The sequence below is a fragment of the Hemitrygon akajei genome, chromosome 26, assembly GCF_048418815.1.
Source record: "Hemitrygon akajei chromosome 26, sHemAka1.3, whole genome shotgun sequence".
Classification (NCBI taxonomy): Eukaryota; Metazoa; Chordata; class Chondrichthyes; order Myliobatiformes; family Dasyatidae; genus Hemitrygon; species Hemitrygon akajei.
Genome location: NC_133149.1, coordinates 21,010,893 through 21,033,992, shown reverse-complemented (window position 1 = coordinate 21,033,992; position 23,100 = coordinate 21,010,893). Strand labels below are relative to the sequence as shown.

At 38.5% G+C, this 23,100-nt stretch overlaps 1 protein-coding gene across 9 annotated transcripts in view; it reads right to left on the bottom strand.

Annotated features, from left to right (window-relative positions):
* The window catches only part of LOC140716795 (cell adhesion molecule-related/down-regulated by oncogenes-like), a 141,768-nt gene that overhangs the window by 48,538 nt on the left and 70,130 nt on the right, over window positions 1–23,100 (bottom strand). For 7 of the 9 annotated variants that reach the window (XM_073029694.1, XM_073029693.1, XM_073029691.1 and 4 more), the window contains 7 exons: window positions 19,769–19,909; window positions 18,040–18,315; window positions 14,732–14,878; window positions 11,074–11,217; window positions 8,841–9,128; window positions 7,262–7,531; window positions 3,168–3,521 (listed from right to left, as the gene is read on the bottom strand). In XM_073029694.1, coding sequence (XP_072885795.1) covers window positions 3,168–3,521; window positions 7,262–7,531; window positions 8,841–9,128; window positions 11,074–11,217; window positions 14,732–14,878; window positions 18,040–18,315; window positions 19,769–19,844 — 1,555 coding nt within the window. In that variant the 5' untranslated portion in view covers window positions 19,845–19,909. The remainder of the gene's footprint in view (window positions 1–3,167; window positions 3,522–7,261; window positions 7,532–8,840; window positions 9,129–11,073; window positions 11,218–14,731; window positions 14,879–18,039; window positions 18,316–19,768; window positions 19,910–23,100) is intronic. The other 2 variants (XM_073029692.1, XM_073029699.1) reach the window with 1 other exon arrangement.

Below are 23,100 nucleotides of genomic sequence, written 5' to 3'. Positions count from 1 at the left end.
ACTGCTTCTTTTTACGTTTATGTCAATGACTTGGATGATGGAATTGATGGCTTTGTGGCCAGGTTTGTAAACGATATGAAGATAGGTGGAGGGGCAGGTGCAGTTGAGGAAGCAGGGAAGCTCAGAAGGTCTTAGATCTAAGGGCAAAGAAGTGGCAAATGGAATAGTGCCAAGAAGTATATGGCAATGCACTTTGGTAGAAAGAATAAAAGCATAGAGCTTTTTCTAAGCAAGGAGAAAATTCAAAAATCCAAGGTACAAAGGGACTTTCGCAGGATTCTCTGAAGGTTAATATTCAGGTCAAGTTGGTGACAAGGAAGGCAAACGCAATGTCAGCATTCATTTCGCAAGGACTAGAATATAAACACAAGGATGTAAATGCCTAGGATTTATAAAGCAATGGTGAGGTCTCATTTAGAGCATTGTGAGCAGTTTTGGGCCCCTTATTTAAGAAAGGATGAGGTAATATTGAAGAAGGTTCAGAGGAATTTCACAAGAATGATCCCGGGAATGAAACGCTTATCATATGAGGAGCGATTGATGGCTCTGGGCCTTTAATCTTGGGGATTTAGAACAATGGGGGGAGGGGGAAGAGGAGGGGAATCTCATTGAAATCCATCAAACGTGGAAAGGCCCAGATAGAGTGGATGTGGAGAGGATGTTGTTTTCTATGGTGGGAGTGTCTTGGACCAGAGGGCACAGCTTCAAAATGGAGGGATGTCCATTTAGAACAGAGATGAGGACTAATTTCTTTTAGCCAGAGGGTGGTGAATCTGTGGAATTCGTTGCCACAAGCAGCTGTGGAGGCCAGGGCATTGGATATATTTAGGGTGGAGGGTGATAGGCTATTGATTAGTCAGGGCATGGAAGGTTACAGGGTGAAGGCAGGACAATGAAGTTGAGAGGGAAAATGGATCAGCCATGATGTAATTGTAGGCTGACTCAATGGCCTAATTCTGCTCCTGTGTCTTATAGTCTAACTACTGTGCTTAACTAATATGTTTAATATCATTCATAACATTTGTGATCAGTCTGCATGAAGGCTATTGATTGAACAAGCTCTTCAAAGAAGAAATACAATAGATATAGATCAACTTATCTAAAGTACACAAACATATGTATTCCATTTCAATCTTTTTTTATTCATCAGTATGAGGGAATTGTTTTCACTTTTTTACTGTTACGGTTTTATTCTCCAAAATAAATAAATACTGTAGTAGTTTGCAACCATGGCTGCCAAGGAGTTTGATGAGTAATTGGTAAGCAAGTGCACTATAGTAATGATTTCAGGTCATAAATCTTAACAAGAGTCAATGAAAAAAAAATCTTTGTTGTAATTGCTTTCATGCCACAACTATTTGATGTGTTGTATATAAAGGTGTGCAATATCCTTCTCTCAAAGCAGTAATTATTACTGTTCTATCTGCTATCATTATATCTATGCAGTTTGCATTACTTTGAATTGACTCTGAAATGAATGCAAAATTTTATCATAAGGTTGGTTACTTCAATGGAGGCTCCCCTCCTGCAGGATCATTATGTATAACAGCACAGCCCTGGACCTAAAACAGCCAGCTTCCTGATTGGCATTCTGATCTAAAATTTACATTTATGGCATTTCATGAACTCAATGTCAATACAATGAATTGAAAAGTTTATTTGCCCAGTATACAAGATTAATTAGAAATGGAAGAACCCTCATAACATTAATAATCTAATCCTGATTTTAATTACCATTAGAGCTATTTAATGTATATAATAAAAATAAGTCACTCATGCAATAACGATTGCACTGTGTGAAATGTCTGAACCATCATTTCAAAATGCTTACACTAATTGTATCAGCATTTCACCATGGAAAAATATGCTTTTTGCATACAATCTAAAGTTGGGGGGGTCATATTTTCAATTGACACTGGGTGATATTTTAGTTAATTATATACTGCCTCACGTCATTAAAACAGCATCACATAACTAAAGACACGAGAAAGTCGGCAGATGCTGGAAATCCAAAGCAACACACACAAACGCTCAAGTTCCTCCAGCGTTTTGTGTGTGTTGCTTTTCATAAAGATGTTAGGAATGTAATGTTTATTATTATTCATTATCATCTCATTCAAAACAGAAAAAAAAATTCAATACCTGTGAGGTAAACTACTTTCTATCACCAAATTACAATGCACAGTTCAGTTTCTCAAGAAGTCAGGTTATGATTTCAGCATTAATGTTTTGGGGTAGGAGAAGTATGCGGAGAGGAGGGGGAGGGAAGAACTGGATTGGCAGTGCCAAATGAATGAACACAAGTACTGTCAATTTATCTTCAGGATCAAGCCCCAATTTAGGCAGAATGAAAGCTCTATCCCACCAAAACTCTGGTATGGTGGAAGGGAAAGACACCTTGAAATGACAGCAATTCTTGGAATTTCAAAGTCATTACAGACTGACATTTCAGCTGTCATTTTCAAATGCAAGATTGGTTACAGCAATTAATAGAACATTATACGTCTGAGACCAGGGCTCCAATCAGCAAGCAGTATTGAAAGCCACCTTCAAACATCAACTCCAGTAATCTGCAGTTGACATCAATTCAAACAGCCTCAAAGCCTCAAGGCCTTAAAATTTCTGATCTTATTCTTAAATCCTAGGGATTGCAGCCAACTGGATTTTGCATTACTATGAGTAAATATAAAAGGTCAAAGCAGGAAGATACACATTTTAATACTCAGTGTAAAGATGGGGTGCAATAGGGTTCCAAGTTAACAACTGAGTTGGCCACTTGAGCACAAATCTTAAATACATGTTTTTCCAAAACGAAACAAGAATTTTAAAGTCAGTTCAAAGAAAATGAGAATTACCAAAACAGAATTGTGGTACATAATGTAGAAATAGCATTATGTGAAGGTAATTCAGTTCAGTAATCTATCTCAGCATCTGCAATTCGCCCTAATTCTGAATGGCCAACGGCACTGATCTCATGCTTTACTGGAATCAATGTTCTTCTAAAGGTCCTGCAAAAGCTTCTTTAATCAGGTACTTTATCAGTAACATGTTGACAAAATACAAATTAAGTGACTGGTATTACTAATTCTCAAGAGTCATCTCATCAATTGATCACAACGCATGTCAATATAGGATCTGAATGACCTCAAAGAGAAAATGATGCTCACCAACTGAGAGGAAGGCTTCTGCTTGTACTGAACCCATTTTGTTGGAGGCTTCACAGATATATTGTCCAGAACTTTCTATTGATGCTGTGCGTATGTAAAGCGAGCTTGATCCAGCTCTGGACATGGTGAGGCGAGGAGAATTGGAGTTGGCACTGCTTGCACCGAATTGTTGAGAATTCTTGGATTTTGACCGAAGAATGTGAGAAGGATGGCTGCTGATCACCCCGTGACGATCAAACCAGCGGATAGTGGGTGTTGGCTGTCCAGTGGCATTGCAAGTTAATGTAACAAACTCACCTTCAGTCACTCTCATATTGGTGGGTGGGGAGATAATCACAGGCTTTTTGTCCTTACCTATGAGAGAAAAATTTTAAAATCGCAATCGGAAATAAATTATTTTTCTATTATTTCATAATTGGTGTTGCTACTATAAAGTACTAACCAGTCCTTCACTTAAAAGGTCAAAGGAGCTTGGTCAGGTTATGAAGTGCTTCCCCATTTCTTCTCTACTTAGCACTCTAAATATAGTATTTTACACCTGCCTCTCATTTTTGTGCTGATTATTGACCACTAACTCCCATGTCTCAGTCTCTTCCTTCTTGGATGAAAACTTTTAGTCTCTTCTTTTTCATTTTAACCATTTGACAAATCTCAAAAAAAATCCTATTTATCTTTACTGGCATTGCATTAACTAGTTTGTTGAATAATATTAAGTAGGAAGTTAACACAATTAATTCTGTCTTCCTTTTATAAATTTTCATTACATAATTTCCTTTTGATATGCTACGGTGCGATATGGCACTCCAAAGTGATAGTTTAGGCTTACATATTTAGGACAGTGATAGACCAATTTGAATACAATGCAAGGTGAAGGGAATTTGGTTAATCTCTAATTTAGTTCATTCCTGACCATTTCTAATGTTGGTTAACGGCAGCACATTTTCACTTTTCAGTAGTGGCCACTGGATAACACACAAGGATCTTAGTGAAATTCCACACTCCTTTCCTTCCATCACCATCAGACACTCACCTGCTTTTCTCAAGTTCATAGAAAACATTTAATCCATATGCTTTTGGTCAAGAGATGGTCAGGTAACTGGGTGTACACAGGATACTTATTATCACACGGTTTATAAAGACAGCCTTTAGTAAAGTTGAATGAGTGGCTGAGACATTGGTGCAGGGGGCAAAGTTTCACAGATTTCTGGATCACTGGCATCTCTTCCGGAGAAGGTATGACCTGTACAAAAATGACAGGTTACACCAGAACCTGAGGGGGATCAATATCCTTGCAGGCAGGTTTGCCGTTGGGAGGGTTTAAACTAAGTCGGCAGGTGTATGGGAACTGAAGTGATAGGGCTGAGGATGGGGCAGTTGGTATACATATAGATGTAGTGTGTAGATAGAATGTGAGTAAGGACAGACAAATGAAAGGGCAAAATTGCAGTAGGATGAATTGAAGTGTAACATGGGCAAAATCAAAAAGGGTGATGAATACGGGATTGAAGGTGTTAAGATTTGAATGCACATAGCACACAGAATAAGCTACATTAACTGGTAGCTCCGTTAGAGATTGGCAGGTATGACAATGTGAGTATCACAGAGACATGGCTGAAAGAAGATCATAGCTGGGAGCTTAACATCCAAGGGTACACCTTGTATCAAAGGACAGGCAGGTAGGCAGAGGGGGTGGGGTGGCCCCATTGGTAGAAAATGAAATAAAATCCTTAGAAAGAGGTGACATAGGATCAAAAGATGTAGAATCCTTGTGAGTAGAGTTGAGAAACTGCATGGGTAAAAAGACCCTGATGAAAGTTATATACAGGTCCCCAAACAGAAGCCAGGATGTGGGATATAAATTTCAATGGGAAACAGAAAAGGCATGCAATATTATGATAGTCATGAGGGATTTCAATATTCAGGTAGATTGGGAAAATTAGTGCTGGATCCCAAGAGAGGGAATTTGTAGAATGCCTATGAGATGGCTTTTTAGAGCAGCTTGTGGTCGAGTCCACTAGGAGAAAGATAATTCTGGATTGGACATTGTGTAAACGAGCCAGATTTGACAAGGGAGTTAAAGGTAAAAGAACCCATGGGCGGCAGTGATCATAATAAGATAGAATTCACCCTGCAATTTGAGAGGGAAAAGGTAAAGTCAAATATATCAGTATTACAGAGGCATGAGAGTGGAGCTGGCCAAAGTTGATTGGAAGGGGAGACTGGCAAGGATGACGGCAGAACAGCAATGACTGGAGTTTCTGGGGACAATTCGGAAGATGCAGGATAGATACATCCCAAGTATGAAGTCCTCCAAAGGGAGGATGGAGCAACTGTGGCTGACAAGGGCAGTCAAAGACAGCATAAAAGCAAAAGAGAGCATATAACAAAAATTAGTGGGAAGTAGAGGATTGGAAGAGTTTTTTTAAAAAAACACAAAAGGCAATTAAAAAGCTATAAAGAGAAAAGATGAAATGTGAAGGCAAGCTAATCAATAATATCAAAGAGGACATCAAAAGTTTTTTTTTCAGATATGTAAAGAGTGTAAAAGAGAGGTCAGAGTGGATATTGAGCCACTGGAAAATTATGCTGGAGAGATATAATGGGGGACAAAGAACTGGTGGAGGAACATAGTAAATATTTTGTCAGTCTTCACCATGGAAGACACTAGCAGTATGCCAGAAATCCAAGTGCATCAGGGGCAGGAGTAAGTGTAGTTGTTGTTACTAGAAGGCTTTTGACAAGGTGCCACACATCTGGCCTCTGAACAAGAGCCGATGGTATTATAGGAAATACGCGAGAATAGATGGAGGATTGGAGGATTGGCTGATTGGCAGGGGGCAGAGTCAGAATAAAAGGGAACTATTCTGTTTGGCTTGCCAGCTGGTGGTGTAGTGCCATCAGCACATGACTTCCGAGGCAAATGGTCTCAGGTTTGAATCTAGCCAGCCCTTTGCACGCTTTCCATCCGTGCTGGGTTGAGCATCAAGCTAACAGCTTGGCCTTGTAAAAATAAACAAATGCTAAGAAAACGGCAAAAAAATGCTGCTCAATGCGCCACGTGGCACGAGAAGGAACAACGATTCTGGTTGGCAGGTTGTGACAAATGGGGTAGATACTGGACCGTTTCTTTTCACGTTTTCACAATTTGGATGATGGAACTGATGGCTTTGAGGAAGCAGGGTGTCCGCAAAAAGACTTGACAGATTGGGAGAATGGGCAAAGAAGTGGAAAATGGAATATTGTGTAGGGAAGTGTATGGTCATGCACTTTGGTAGAAGGAATAAAGTAATATACTATTCTCTAAATGGCGAGAAAATACATAAAAACCGAGGTGCAAAGGACAGGCGTCCTTGTGCAGGATTCCCCAAAGGTTAACTTTCTGGTCAAGTTGGTGGTATAGGCAACAAATATAATGTTTGCTTTCATTTCAAGAGGATTAGAATACAAGAGCAAGGATATGTTGCTGAGGCTTTATAAAGGCATTGGCCAGACTGTACTTTTTGCCCTTTAAGAAATGATATGCTGGCATTGGAAAGAGTCTAGGTGAGGCACACCTGGGAATGAAAGATTTAATTTAACATATGAGGACCGTTTGATGGCTTTGAGCCTGTACCTGCTGGAGTTCAGAAGAATGGGGGAAATCTCATTAAAAGGCTTAGACAGAGTGGATGTGAAGAAGACATTTCCTACAGTGGGTGAGTCTAGGACCAGAGGGCACAGCCTCAGAATAGAGGGACATCCATTTAGAACAGAGATGAGAAGGAATTTCTTTAGCCAGAGTGTGGTGAATCTGTGGAATTCATTGCTAGGCGGCCATGGAGGCCAAGTCATGGAGTATATTTAAAACCGGCTGATAGGTTCTTGGCTAGTCAGGGCTTCAAAGGTTATAGGGAGAAGCCAAGGGTATGGGAGCTTGAGAATAAATTAGCCATGATGGAATGGCAGAGCAGACTCAATGGGCTGAGTGGCCCAATTCTGCTCCCAAGTCTTATGGTCTTTTTTGGATTTTCATTTTCAAACTTATTATGCATTTCAAACTGATAATGAGGTTAACATTTAGGGCAGGGAAAAGTCTATGTTAAAATGTTATGTACCTGTTTGGACTATGAGCCTCGCTGATGATTGCATAGAACCAATCTCATTTTCCACCATGCACTGATACATTCCAGCATCATCAATATTTAATTTCACAATCTTCATTCTGTTCCCAGAGACAAAGTGCCGAAGGCCAGTTTGGAGAGTAGCTGCGTTGTGGAACCAAGTGATATTTGGCAGAGGATTTCCATGAAAATCGCAAGTTAAAAATGCTGTAGATCCCACAGGCAGAGTCAGTTCTTGCAACCCTTTAATGATTGTTGCAGACTCTACAAAAAAATTTACATTATTTTAATGAAAGATGCCGAAAGCAGCGGGATACTCAAAATATCTTATCGGACTTCAGTATCGGTGTGTCTAGCTTGTTCCTTAGCTCCTGACTCATGCTCACAATGCACCACCTTTCTCATTCTGTAGGATAGAGACTGCAATTGGCAATATTTGCATGCTTCAGGCTATTATTAAGCATGTGACAGAAACTTCCCCACTTCCAAGTCAGAATGGCAAATTAAACTTTGATAATTACCATGTATTGAACATTTGAAAGAAGTTCAGTTCTTAAAATTATGCTATTGCAATCATGGAAATGTGGTTGAGGGAAGGCCAGGGCTGGCAACTTAATGCTCCATAGTATAGAAGGCATGACAGAGGTGAATATAAAAGAGGAGAGATAGTTGCACTACTGAATAGAGTGAACATAAAGGTAGTAGGTCAACAGGATATTCTGGAGAGTGTTCAATGAGGCCAGATAACTAAAACCCAGGAAAAGGCAACTTTACTGGGGTTACATTATAATCAGCAGGAATTACAGGAACAGATATGTCAGCCAATCACAGACAGGTACAAGAGTAATAGGATTATAGCAGTGGAGGATTTTAACTTTCCAAATATTTCTGGGATTGCCTGCGTGAAGGGGGTTTAAGATGGGTGGAATTTGTTAAATGCACCTAACAAAGTTTCTTGAGACCATATGTAGAATCCTCCTAGTATTCCACCTTATCTTCCAAAATGAAGCCTACCAAAATCACAATGAAATCAGAAACCACCAGTTCATTGCTTTACATGGGACCCATGTAATGTTACGGAGGTGATTTGATTTTTGCCAGTCAGTTCATTATTACAATTGGCTGCACTATTATGACAGTGCAGTAGTGGGATATGAATTTATCAAGTCATGGTCAGCATGGACCAAATCCTGAACACTTTAATTCTGAGGTGTGAAGCTCTAAATCTATATCCGATGGAAAAAAAACAGCCAGTAAAATGTCTCAATTCCACAATCAGAACAAACAATTGTTTGTCCGGACAGGAGCTCAGCTGCTGAGAGATGTGGTTGATACAAGAGAAGATAAATTTGGGGGGGGGGCGGGGGGGGGGGGTGTAGAAAGAATGTTGGTCCAGGAGGGGATAGGACAAAACCATGATAAGAAATAGCTTTATAACTCACCATCAAGTATTAAAGAATGATAGTCTTCAATGACAAAATGGAGATGTTAGCTAACATAACCAAGCCAGTCTGCTCAGCAGATGGAAAAAAATATTGAAAGAGGAATATTAAGTATAAATAAATTCACTCACCGTGAACAATTACCGTGTAGTTTGTAGATACTGGCTCACTCACTCCATTTTCAGCAAAACACACATAGCTCCCAGCATCTTTTGCTCCAGTTTGATCAATAACTAAGTTACTGTGAAAAAGTCTCAACCTTTTGTTCCCAGACACCTCCACACCATCTTTTAGCCATCGAATATGTGGGGTTGGAACTCCACTTGCTACGCATTCTAGAATCAGAGGACGATGCTGAATCACTGTTATGTTCTGTGGGGCTGTGGGGTAGATGATGTGTGCAGGATTGGTTCCAAAACCTACAATACAGTGAAAGAAATCATATTATATACTTATATAATCATATTATATACAGCCTCAAAACAGAGGGACCAAAAAGTAAATGTAACTGGAGCAACACATACAAAATTGTACAGGAACTCAGGTCAGGCAGCATTTATGGAAATGATTAACAGTTGACTTTTCAGGCCAAAACTCTTCACCAGTCTCGATGAAGGTTCTTGGCCAGAATGTTGACTGTTTATTCCTCTCCGTACATGCTGCCTGACCTGCTGAGTTCGTCCAGTATTTTGCATGAGTTGCTCTAGATTTCTACCACCAATAGAATTTCATGCTTATGTTCTAAATGTAACTGTGCAACTGACAAGCCAGGCAACATTAAAAAGTGAAGGGAGCTATATTCAAGAAAACTGCTGTCGATTAAGACAAAATGGAAGATAAATCTTTGACCTGTGAGTTGTGAAACAGGTGATGACTAAAAGGGGAAGGACTTCTGGAAGAGGAAAAGTCACAGGAAATTGAAAAAGCACACTGAGAAACCAAAGTGAGAAAAAAGAATCACCAAGAGGGAAATTAATGGAAAAACTCTGATACAAGTTCATGTTAGCTATGAGCTGGAGACAAGATTTGTAATGAAGGTGCTTTTCATAACTTAACTGAGCAAAGGATCATCCGATAATAGCTTATCTGTCAGATAGATAAATGAGATACAACCATACTGAAAAAACAAAATAATGAGTTAGAAAAACAAGACCCTTATTTTCCAAGGTTGCTTTCATCAAAGAGCTTCTAAGAAACTTTAAAAGACATACATTTTTGATGAGAGATTAACTTTGAGGAAGCCATTAAAAAAAAAATCACTGCCCCCCCCCCCCCATAAATCATCCACATTTTTGTTTTGAGTGTAGAACATCTGCCTTCTTGTACACAAGAACCGAGTGCTTATGCTCCAAGTGTGTTTCAGGAAGTTGAGTGTGCTTGGCGTATGGAGAGAACAGTGGATGTCTTAAGCAAAAAAGAGTCAACATTACTTAAAGTGACTTGTCTAAATGGATTATATAGCTTGTCCCATTTTATTTATGAATAGCACAATGGTCCAATATTAAACTGGGTACAGATTTTACCACGCAAACAAAATTTAGAGGTAAATGAAGTCGAGTCAGTGATTCATTTAAACACCTGCATCCAATTAGAGAATTAGGGTTAGTGTTGTAGTTCTATGCCCCTGTAATGGTGACGGGCTTAACTAAACTAATTAATGTAGAACTTCACTTCTGATTGCAATTTAATGTTCAATATAAGCATTGGATATGAAATAAACTGAATTAAACATTCTGATACAGTTTGCTCTGATTAGGCACTAAAGTAAATGCAAGAGGGCTGCCAGAGCTTCCAAAACCATACTAGTTTGAGTCAGTGCCTCTGTGAGCAGAAAACTAAACAAGTGGAATGCAGAATGCTGTGCCATGACTGTACTCCATCAGACTGCCTCAAAGTAAAGGTTCCCAACTGTGGATGTGGGTTGTATTTTTTTGCTGCCAGTCTTCACTATCAGGAAGCAAATCCTCCACTACATAAAAATGTGCCTTACTCCCAATGGTATAATTTCCCACTGCACATTAAGGCATATCGATTTCTGATCACTCCCAGCCTAACCTTTGAATAAGTACATCTTCATACCAAAATCTTTACGTGACAGAGATTACAGCAGAGAAGACACATTGATAATGTTTTGGCTGCATTCAAACTCTTCATCCAATATGGAAAGCTCTGATAAAGCAGCCTAGTTTGCTAGCCAATTGCACCACCCAGATTTTTCCGACAATGAAAAGAACATCTGCCAAAACAAGTTTTGTATCCTTAACCCTGATAAAACACCACAAGATCATGAGCCCAAACAATCCTAAAACCAACAATCACTGATACTGGGTATATTGAGTAAGTATTGCTAGTTTGAACACTTACGCCTCACCAACAGTTTATGCCCAACTGGCTCCATTTTCATCTCATGCGTAACGGGATTGTAAGCTGCACACTTATAAGTTCCTTTATCTTGCTGTGTGACATTCAGTATTTGCAAATTTCCAGAGGGAAGGATCAGGTAGTTATCTGAAAAACAAGAGAATGGGAAGGGATAGGAAGCAAGGGGTTCGGAAACAGGAACACCAGCTCAGGTTCACTGTATTCATACTGGTTACCTTTAGACATGTTAAAGATAACTTTGTGGCTATATTTAATCATGTTATTGAATAATAGAAAGCTTTTTGAAAGTTTTTGGATTTGAATGTTACTTGAGAACTTAAGGGTGGTAGAGTGGTGCAGCTCGTAGGATTGCATCAGAAAACCAGACCCAACAACCCTTTATTTGCTCCCTGTGACGATGTGGGTTTTCCTTCAGTTTGCTAGAAACCCTTCACATCCCAATGCACATGGGTTAGTAGATTATTTGGCCACTGCAAAATGCCCCCAGTGTGTAGTGACTGGTAAAATCTGGAGTGGCTGAGAATGTTGAGGAGGGGGGGAGAAAATGGGGAAAAAAAGATTCATCTAGGACCAGTGTAAATGGGTGGTTAATGTTTAGCATGAACTCAGTGGATCGAAAGGCTTGTTTACATGCTATACTTTTCAATAACTCTAAATTAACTATTTTAGTCACTTACAGGAAAAAAGAAAATGTTTAATGAACGTCATTAGCAATTTGCAAAATAGCCTATATCAGAAGTTAATTTATTGCCACTGTAAAATAGTTGTTGCAATTCTTACTGTGTGATATACAATACTAAAAAGCTATAACCTCCATGACTAGCATTAATAATATGATTGAGTGTGAGTTTTTAATTAAATAAATCTCCCACAAATTTAATTATAGACCAGGTGATGTGCTGTGTAGTGGTAGCTAAGTGCAAACTTAAGCTCGAAAGGAATGAAGAGATAATTGGAACATGTCATGCAACAGCTTCCTCTTTTAAAAAAAAGCATTGACATTTCTATACAATACGTACATTTCATATTTAAAAGTATAAGTAGCAAAGCTGAACAATTTGATGCAAATACAGTGGCATGCAAAAGTTTGAGCATCCTGGTCAAAATTTCTGTTGCTGAGTACAGCTAAGCAAGTAAAAGATGACCTGATTTCCAAAAGGGATAAAGTTAAAGATGACACATTTCTTTAATATTTTAAGCAAGATTACTTTTTTATTTCCATCTTTTACAGTTTCAAAATAACAAGAAAGGAAAAGGGCCCAGAGCAAAAGCTTGGGCACCCTGCATGGTCAGTACTTAGTAACACCCCCTTTGACAAGTATCACAGCTTGTAAATGCTTTCTGTAGCCAGCTAAGAGTCTTTCAATTCTTGTTTGGGGGATTTTCACCCATTCTTCCTTGCAAAAGGCTTCTAGTTCTGTGAGATTCTTGGGCCGCCTTGCATGCACTGCTCTTTTGAGGTCTATCCACAGATTTTTGATGATGTTTAGGTCGGGGGACTGTGAGGGCCATGGCAAAAGTTTCAGCTTGCGCCTCTTGAGGTAGTCCATTGTGGATTTTGAGGTGTGTTTAGGATCATTATCCTGTTGTAGAAGCCATCCTCTTTTCATCTTCAGCTTTTTTTTTTTACAGACGGTGTGATGTTTGCTTCCAGAATTTTCAGGTATTTAATTGAATTCATTCTTCCCTCTACCAATGAAATGTTCCCCGTGCCACTGGCTGCAACACAAGCCCAAAGCATGATCAATTCACCCCCGTGCTTAACAGTTGGAGAGGTGTTCTTTTCATGACATTCTGCACCCTTTTTTCCCCAAACATACCTTTGCTCAATGCAGCCAAAAAGTTCTATTTTAACTTCATCAGTGCACAGGACTTGTTTCCAAAATGCATCAGGCTTGTTTAGACGTTCCTTTGAAAATTTCTGACGCTGAATTTTGTGGTGAGGACACAGGAAAGGTTTTCTTCTGATCACTCTTCCATGAAGGTCATATTTGTGCAGGTGTCACTGCACAGTAGAACAGTGCACCACCACTCCAGAGTCTGCTAAATATTCCTGAAGGTCTTTTGCAGTCAAACGAGGGTTTTGCTTTGCCTTTCTAGCAATCCTACGAGCAGTTCTCTTGGAAAGTTTTTCTGGTCTTCCAGACCTCAACTTGACCTCCACCATTCCTGTTAACTGCCATTTCTTAATTACATTATGAACTGAGGAAACTGCTACCTGAAAATGCTTTGCTATCTTCTTATAGCCTTCTCCTGCTTTGTGGGCATCATTTATTTTGATTTTCAGAGTGCTAGGCAGCTGCTTAGAGGAGCCCATGGCTGATGATTGTTGGGAAAAGGTTTGATGAGTCAGGATATTTATAAAGCTTTGAAATTTGCATCACCTGGCCCTTCCTAACTATGACTGTGAACAAGCCATAGCCCTAACAAGCTAATTAAGGTCTGAGACCGTGGTAAAAGTTATCTGAGAATTCAAATCTCTTGGGGTGCCCAAACTTTTGCATGGTGCTTCCTTCCTGTCTTTCACTCTAAAATTGTACAAAACAAAAATAATACACTAATCTTGCTTAAAGTGTTGGAAAGAATGTTTCATCTTTAACTTTATCACTTTTGGAGATCAGATCATCGTCTACTCACTTAACTATTCAAAGTAACAGAAATTTTGACCAGGGGTGCACAAACTTTTGCATGCCACTGTATAGAATTAGTTGTGTAATTTAAATATTTATCCAATACAGGAGGGAAAAAAATGGGACTGGAAAATGAGATGCATTGCTTGCCAGAACATGATTACAGAATAAATGTGGATATCAGATGTATGACAAGAATACTAAAACAGATAGCAAAGCTCTATATGCAGTATTTTAAATTACGTTACAAATTAAATACTACTTATGTCTTATGTTAAAATTTCTTAGCGTACCTCTGAGGGATTAACTTTTAATCATACATTTTCAATAATATAGCTAAACATAATGTGTACTATTCTCACCTATAATTCTTTTCATAATCTGGCTACTCTTTATTGTCTTATCTTACTGCAGTGATAAATTATTATACAATGGTGAGTAGATATTAAACCACATACAGGATACACTGTTACAAATGTACTAGACATGAATAGAAAGTAGTATTGGCAGATTAACACCCAGGCCTTGCAGACCACAGAATCTCAGCTGTGATGCATTCTAAGAACCGAATGAGCCAAAGGACAGTGGAAAAATAATTTTGTTAGACAACTATTAAAAATCAGCACCAGTCTTTAACTGATGCGAAGGACCTTGATAAAAAGGATTTGGGCATTTTCAACCCATCAAGGTTACATTATCATTAAGGTCACATGTATTCCCATGAATGGCATACATATTATCAATTGTAATCATCATGTTGGATAAATGGACAGATGTGAAATGGAAATCATCGGTGCGGTAAAGAATGCAATGCTAAAATAAAAGGAAGCCAAACCATTCATTCCAGTAGTTAATCTACAGTATGTGTACTGGGGCAGCAAGATAGAACAATCAGAGTTGTAAAGCAATTGCCTACAATATGAAAGTTTTCTTTTTAAAAAGAGTTGCACGGTTATTCAGCAAAGTAGTAGCTTTCATGCATCTTCAACTCAAGGCCTAATTAAACTTACCTGTAGATTGCTCAAGCCACTTTCCCCTCACTCTATAGCGGATGAGTACCGAGGGTTTACTGTTGGGTAAATGACATTCTATAACACCTGTGCTTCCTTCATCTATTGTAACTATTCGTCTCTTGGGTGCCTGGAAATCACTTAATGCTGCAAAGACAGAAGATTATAATTAGTTCTGTAAATTTATTTACAATTGAAACAGAAGAGATATTGGCAGCTCGTGGAATTTGGAACAAGAAAAATACACTGAAGGAGCAAAAATAATTCAGTGGGAAAAGCAGTATCTGTAGCGGCTAAGGGATTGTTGGCATATCAGGTTCTCACCTCGGCATATTTGCTATCTCCCCCCCCCCACCCCCACACTGCAGCATGACTTAAAAGGGGAAAATAACTAGTATGAAGAGGTGAGAAGGGTGGAACCAGGCAAGATGGGAAATGATGGGCAATTGGTGGAGAGGGAAGGGGCAGCTTCTCAAATTATATCAAAATTCTCATGGCACTCTGGATGGTCGCATTGCTACTTGGTTTTCATCATTTTTAGCTTGGAAAATCTTGGATTCTAATTTCATGCTATGCTAAGGATGGCTATTCTTTCATTTTTCTGAACTTCTTGTAGTAGCTAAGGGTAAAGCTGTATCAGCCATTCTTTTGCTTTCATTAAGCAATTAACGATTGATGACAATATTAAAAACGTTAAAAAGGGATATTCATAACTCCTGACCTGTGCTGCAAATCTCATTGACATATGCAATCTGAGTGAAAGAAACAATTATTTTAAACTGTGAGAAGCAGGTAAACATTTAAATCAGAATGTAGTCTTCTTCCAAAATGTGAGGCTTTCTGCTATGCTCAAGTTTTTTTTTGAGGGTGTGGGGGAATTCCTGACATCGTTAACAACTGCTTCCAAAAGCCTAGACCAAGATCACACAAAAATTGAGATTTTACAGTCCAACTGTCCCGCACTCTATCCATTGCATGTTTTTCTACAGTCCCCTGCACCCACTATCAATACTTCTAATATATTCAGGTCAAACTAATATGACAGTACAGGTCCATATTTACTGTAGGTGTAGCAGTGCAGCCTGCTTGTGAGGCAGCAAGAAGAAACTAAGCTCTTTACAATTTTTAGATGGCCAAGAAGTATTTTTCTAGAAGACAGATTCCTTGATAAAAAAACGGGAAAAAGGCTTTTTTTTTGACACTGATCAACAGAAAAAGTCCTGTGACAAAGTGAAAACTGATTTCTACTAAGTGATCCAAATTAATTACAAATATAAAACACAAAATAATTGATTGCATAAGTATTCACTCCACTATAATATGACACACCATCACTAGCACAGCCAATTGGCAGTCACATAATTAAATGGAGATCGCCTGTGTGAAGTCAAGGTGTTTCAGTTGATTGTAGTAAAATACACCTGTATTTGGAAGGTCAAACTGCTGGTGAATCAGTATCCTGGCAAAAACTACACCAAGATGACAAAGGAATATGCCAAGCAATTCTGTGGAAAGGTTATTGAAAAGCGCAAGTCAGGAGATGGATACAAGAAAATTTCCAAGTCACTGAATATCCCTTGGAATACAATTAAGTCAATCATCAAGAAATGCAAAGAATATGGCACAGTTGTAAATCTGCCTAGAGCAGGCCGTCCTCAAAAACTGAGTGACCGTGTAAGAAGAGGACGAGTGAGGGAGGCCACCAAAAGACCTATGACAACTCTGGAGGAGTTACAAGGTTCAGTGGCTGAGATGGGAGAGACTGCACATACAAAAACTGTTGCCTGAGTGCTTCACCAGTTGCAGCTTTATGGGACAGTGGCAAAGAGAAAGCTACTGTTTAAAAAAACTCACATGAAATCTCAGCTAGAGTTGGTCAGAAGGCATGTGGGAGACAATGAAGTCAGCTGGAAGAAGGTTCTATGGTCTGATGAAATCAAAATTGAGCTTTTTGGCCATCAGACTAAACGCTATGTTTGGCATAAGCTAAACACTGCACATCATCAAAACACACCATCCCTACCATGAATCATGGTGGTGGCTGCATCATGCTGTAGGGATGCTTCACTGCAGCAGGCCCTTTGTTTTCCAACATGACAACGACCCCAAGCATAAAGCCAAAGCCACACAGGAATGGCTTAAAAACAACAAAGTTAATGTCCTGGAGTGGCCAAGTCAGAATCTAGACCTCAATCCAATTGAGAATTTGTGGCTGGACTTGAAAAGGGCTGTTTACTCACAATCCCCATGCAATCTGACAGAGCTTGAGCAGTTTTTTAAAGAAGTTTAAAGAAGAATGGGGAAAAAATTGTAGTGTCCCGATGTGCAAAGCTGAAAGAGACCAATCCACACAAGACTTAAAGCTGTAATTGCAGCTAAAGGTACATCTACTGAATACTGACTAGAAGAGGGTGAATACTTATGCAATTATTTTGTATTTTATATTTGTAATTAACTTAGATCACTTTGTAGAGATTTGTTTTTACTTTGACACGAAAGAGTCTTTTTCTGTTGATCAGTGTCAAAGAAGCCAAATTAAATCATTGTAAAATAATAAAACTTCCGGGGGGGGGGGGGGGGGGGGGGAATACTTTTTATAGGTACTGTATACAGCAAATCATTTTTGAGGGAACATCCAAACATAACCATGCTCTCTGCTTTTCTGCTTTACATAGAAAATATTTCCTTCAATACTCTACGACAACAGGTAATTCGCTGGGTTCCTTCCTTCATCAGCTTCCTTTGAGCAGCCTGCCCTATTTTAATGATTATAACTGTTCCTACTGACTAATCTCCCCAAGTATGGGCTAGTTCAGTTCACAAGATAGAATGGCTCATTAAGGCTCTCGGACATGCAGCCAGCAACTTGCCAAAATTCAACATCTCTTTTTCCTTTCCTGCATGATCCATTTACTGAGGAAATGGACATACAAGTTATTGCTAGTTTAGAATTTGCTATGTTAAAATGCCAAACTCAATGAAGCCACTCTTACAAGGACAACTTACTTGCAAAAGAACAAATAGGTTTCATTGCCAGTCGAAACAAAACTTATCATTTTGCTTCTATATTTTCCCCAATGTTTGTTCCAAGAAAGGTAGATGATTGATTTGACACTAGGCAGTTCAACGAGGACAAAAATTCAGTGTGCCAGAAAAGGACTGCGAAGATGATTTCCTGCTTAATACTGATTATTGAAATACAACATATCAAAGGCTACCAAGTTTTCACAACTGATCAAAAAGCCCCATTGACTTCATCTCAGAGAAAGGTTGTATGAAGTGTATTGCACTTACAGAGAAATACTTACTTGCAATGGAAATGAAAGAAGGGATGCTCACTATAACACCAAAAGAACTGCTTGCCAGACACTGGTACCTCCCAACGTGGGACATCTGTAGATTAGAAATAATCAATGATCCTGATCGGATCTCTATTCCATTCTGGCCATTATCTGTTAATTTCTGTCCATTGAAGTGCCATGTAATGAATGCCCATGCAGGTTCTGCAGCACAGCGAAGCTGAACCCGTCCGCCTAGTTTCTGTATAGTCGAGTGGGGCTCTGTTGTAAAGTGAGTCGTCACATCTGTGAAAGAAGAATGAAAATGACTCATTAAAAACTGATTCATCATCTGACATCAACGCTCCTGTTGATCTAGTGGTTGCTCAAAAGCAACTCATCATTTGGACAGCATGAGGCCTAGAAGAATCATTATTTACAGCATACGATTAACAACTCAGGTTCACACACAGAAATCATTCTAGTGCACATTCCAAATGGAACCTAGATCAGTTAAAACTAATAGACTTGCATCCTGGCCTTCTGGTTTGCATAGTGCCACAAGCTACCAACTGTCTTTGGAAATCACAAGAGTTTAAGACGCCAAGTTTATTTGACTTCTACTTTTATATAAAATATTTTTGTAATTTTTTTAAAACATAAAAATTGGCATTCTGAATTTTGATCCTTTCACCATTTCCAAAACTCCACGTGCATAGAATTTGTAAGGTAGAATAACCTACTGAATAAGAAATAAGACAGAAAAAAATCACTAATTTGAGAAACAGAAAATAAGTGACAGTAAAGTACAGCTTCTACATGACAAGTACTTAAGTATTTATTGGAACACATGAAAAATAGCTAGTGTGCCGTGCATTTTAACAAGTGCTAATAGATCAGGGGAGCACAGTAGCATAGGTCCAGCGAAATTCAATTCCAGTTCCAATCCTGACCTCGGATGCCATCCGCATGCAGTTTATTATTTGTGACGGTGTAAGTTTCTCGAAGTACTCCAGTTTCACCCCACATCCCAATGATGTCTTCCAGATTAACCAGCTACTGTAAAACCTGATACTAGTGAAGGTGGCTAGCAGAAGTATCAGGGGAAGTTATGGGCATATGAGTGAGGAAAGGTTACAGGGAAAAGTCAGGCCTCCTTATAATTTATAGAACATGAGTAATTGACACAGTTCTGGGGTTTACTGTGAATAAGATATACATGTACAAATAAAATATTGTTACCTGTACAAGATTGCCAGAGCTCAGGGCTTTGAGTAGCCCATAGTATACAGGGTGGTTCAGTTACAGGTTAGTGAGTTTACCATGAATAAAGCATGACAGTCTGGAAACAAGTTTTCTTTTTGTATACAAAAACTTTAATCATTAAAATGCAGTGATAGTTTAAGCATCATTTAAGTGTAAATGTCAGATAAAACAGTTAAGTGGTAAAATGCTAAAATTGCAAACAATAAGCATTTAAGAAACTTAGTTTATGAATTTTAATACCTATTTCATACAGGCTGGTGGTTAATCATTTTCACAACAAAGATTGTTGCTAGATGGAAAATATAAACTAATATTAGAGCTGCTAAAATTATAATAGATGTTTATAAGGGGGGGGACAGCAATGAGAAGAATAAATGTCATCACCTCATATTAACTCAGGTCTTTTTCTCTATCAACATGGAGCAGTATGCAGTGAGAATTAAATCTTAATACGTTAAAGTGAGCAAAATACCTTACTTAGTCGATGGCTTACCTGCCCTGATACAGGAGAAAAGAATGGCCAGTCCTACACAGAACACTGGGTGCAAAAACCCTGTCTCTGGATCCATTGTGCCTTGTCAGGAAAGCAAGGCCGGGAAGTTCTGCAGCAAGGCAGGGTGGCCTGCACAATCTGCTGAGGGAAAAGAAGGTAATGTTAATTGTAGGAAAGCAGATAACAGTGCATAATTCCCACAAGGGACAAAACTGAATTCTACAATTAAAGCTACAAAGCCCACTATACACATACATAAACTGCTGATGACAGGAATATGAAAAGTTTACTTCTTTCAAATCAGAGATGAACGCCGAGCTCAAAGAGTAGTGTAGAAGAAAGGGGTTTGCATATCAGGGCATACTTGGGGCTGCAAGAGGCTGTACACAAAATAGTTGAGGGAATTTAGATAACAGAAAATGAAAAGTTAAAAGGGTACGCTCATGGTGATAGTGCAGTGTGATGATATTGGTCAATTTTAATTGCAGTGTGACAAGAGGAGACAGAACATATGATTAAAAAAACAGAACCAGTAAGATAGTAAATGATAAAAAAAGTCAAAACTAAAGGTTTTATCTGAAAACATGGCATGCATAATAAGGTAGATAAACTGATGACGCAATTACAGATGAATAGAAATGATCTAATAACTGTTACAGCAATGTAACTTCTAGATGACAATAGTAAGAACCTTGTCTCTGGATCCATAGAATAGTAAGAATATTCTAAAACAGTTGACAATTTGGATACAAAGGGAATATGGGAAAAGGAGTGAAGCATGTCTTATAGTAAATAATAGCATTAGGAGGGTAACAAATAATTTGCCTCGGGACAATAAGATAAATTTCAATGCATTCAAGAAATAAAGTTTTTAGCAAGAATAATCAATGGGCTATAGCAATGCAAAGAGCATCAATACCATTCAAAAAGGAAGGAGAGAAAGAGATAGGCTGGTAAGTCCAATATCTGTCATAAATAGCAATAGTATCAGAAATAATATTACTCTGTACCAAAGTGATTTTATTTAAGTTAAATGGTGTCTAAATGGTGGTTATATGGTTTTACAGTGCAGAGTGGAAAGATGGGAGTAAAGCAAAATATAAGGAAGCTGGTTCTGTGGTGAGCAAAAGGATGCATACTGTGAATGCATACAAGAAAATGAATCTAAATGTAAGATATAGTAACACACACATACTTTAATAATAATTTTACTTTGAAATTAGAGCGTGCACTGTGAGTAAATGAGAGGTTATCTACTTTGTCAGAAAAAGCAGAATACTGGTTAAATGGTGTACAACCAAGACAGAATGAGCTAGGAGCCCATACAACAAGTAATGAGACAGGTATTAAAAGAGGGATTGAGCACCAAAATCTCTCTACAAGGCCCAAGGAAATCACACTTGGAAGTATCGTGGAAGAATATATTACTTTGGATACAGTGCAAATAATGTTCAGCAGATTGATAACTGCAATAAAGTGTAAACTGGGCCCATGCATTTTAGAAGAATAATAGGTGATTTTTATTGAAATTTTGAAATTTCTGATGGGTCTTGATGAGGTGGATGCTGCAAGAATCTTTTCACTGATGAGGAAGTCAAGAACAAGGAATAACAGTCTCAGGATAGAAGGGGGCCTACAATCAAAATTTTAAAAAATTCTCCCCGTTATCATGGAATCTGTGTTACTTGTAACCCCCAAAGCAATCTAATACTGGAACAAATACATACTGGTTAGAGAACAAGCTGCCAGTGTTGAATGATGCAATATAGCTCAAATCTGTAGCAGGTATTAACAAGCCAATAGCAGCTACTTTAATCAGGACTGACAGTTCTTGAAATGAAAGAAAAATAAGAACTTCAACTTCGAGATGGCATATTGCCAATAAAAAGCCCAGAATCTCCTCGCTACTACAAGTGACACAAAAATAGACCAGCTTCAGTCTAATGTACCAAAAGAGATCACAGCACAAAGGCATCCTTTGAATCGCTCAGGAATTACTTCTTAAAAGTTATTAATATTTTCATTGTCTACTCTCTAGGTCAAAAGGACAAACTGGAGATGACTCTGTCATACAAAACCAACCAGTGATCAGTCAGGAAGCAAAGAGGGCCTGTTCAATCTGGTCTAAATTCCTGTCTACATTCTCCCCTATACTTACCTCAATAAAAAAGCAAATCAACTTTCAGGCTATAAGTTGTTTGTAGAACAAAACAACAGTAATTTATAAACTAAATGAAGGACCAATATTAGACAACAATGAGACATTATTTTGGAAAAGTCTGATGCCAAATGTTCCAACTGAATTTCAAATTATGATGTCTTAGAGTTTTTGACAGTTCCCTCAGGAAATAAATATTATCTAAACCTCCGGGAGCTGTAATCTTTGAAACAATATAGTCTCCAATGTCTATTGCAGAAGAGAGTCATTGCGGTTAGCACTGTTGCCCCACAGCTCTAGAAATGCAGGTTTAATCCATATCCTGGATGTTGTTTGTGTGCAATTTGTATGTACTCCCTGTGAACATGTGGGCTTCCCCCAAGTGATCTGGACATACCAAAAACACCCCTATTGTGAGTGAGTGGTAGGAAAATAGGGGGGGGGGGTTGTTGATGAGATGCTACAGAAATAACTATTTTTTACTACATTTGAATGATGTAAAGTGCCACTGAATAGGTGTCAATAACAACAGAAGAGGATTGAACTATGGAATGGCATCCAAGATATTTCACTGGTATTTCCAAATGTTTATCCTCGCTGTGGTTCCACTGAGGATTAGACTGCAGAAATGGAATTATGCTGGAACTGTCAAATTTTTACTGTTTAAAAAATAAACAATGCACCTTTAATAAATAGAGCAAAAATATAACAATGAATTTTCACTACTGAATATTGGGAGCTATGAAATCACTGCTCTTATACCTTAAAATCCATTCTCCACCTCCCAATACCTTACATACTGCTTTCCTAGGACAAGATACTCACACATGCCTATTGTTTTGGTCACTTTACAGTTCATATTTGAAGAAAATAGTAAACTAATCACCAATTAGCTGATATAAATCTGAAAATAATAAACAAGTTGCTCAAAACTTGAATTGCTCAATCAAGTTTTTAATTCCACGATCTGAGCCAAACTGCCATAAATCTTCACTGAAAATGTGAACAAGGGCAGTGCTGTTAGTCTGGGAAAAGTATGCTCTGGTTCCTGAGCTTGATCTGTTTACTTACTCCCACAATGTTATGTGATTTGATCCCTGATCAACAGCTTCACTGATCATCTTTCTGCTGGAATGTAGGGAAATAGTAAATATTAATTGTGTGGAAAATACTC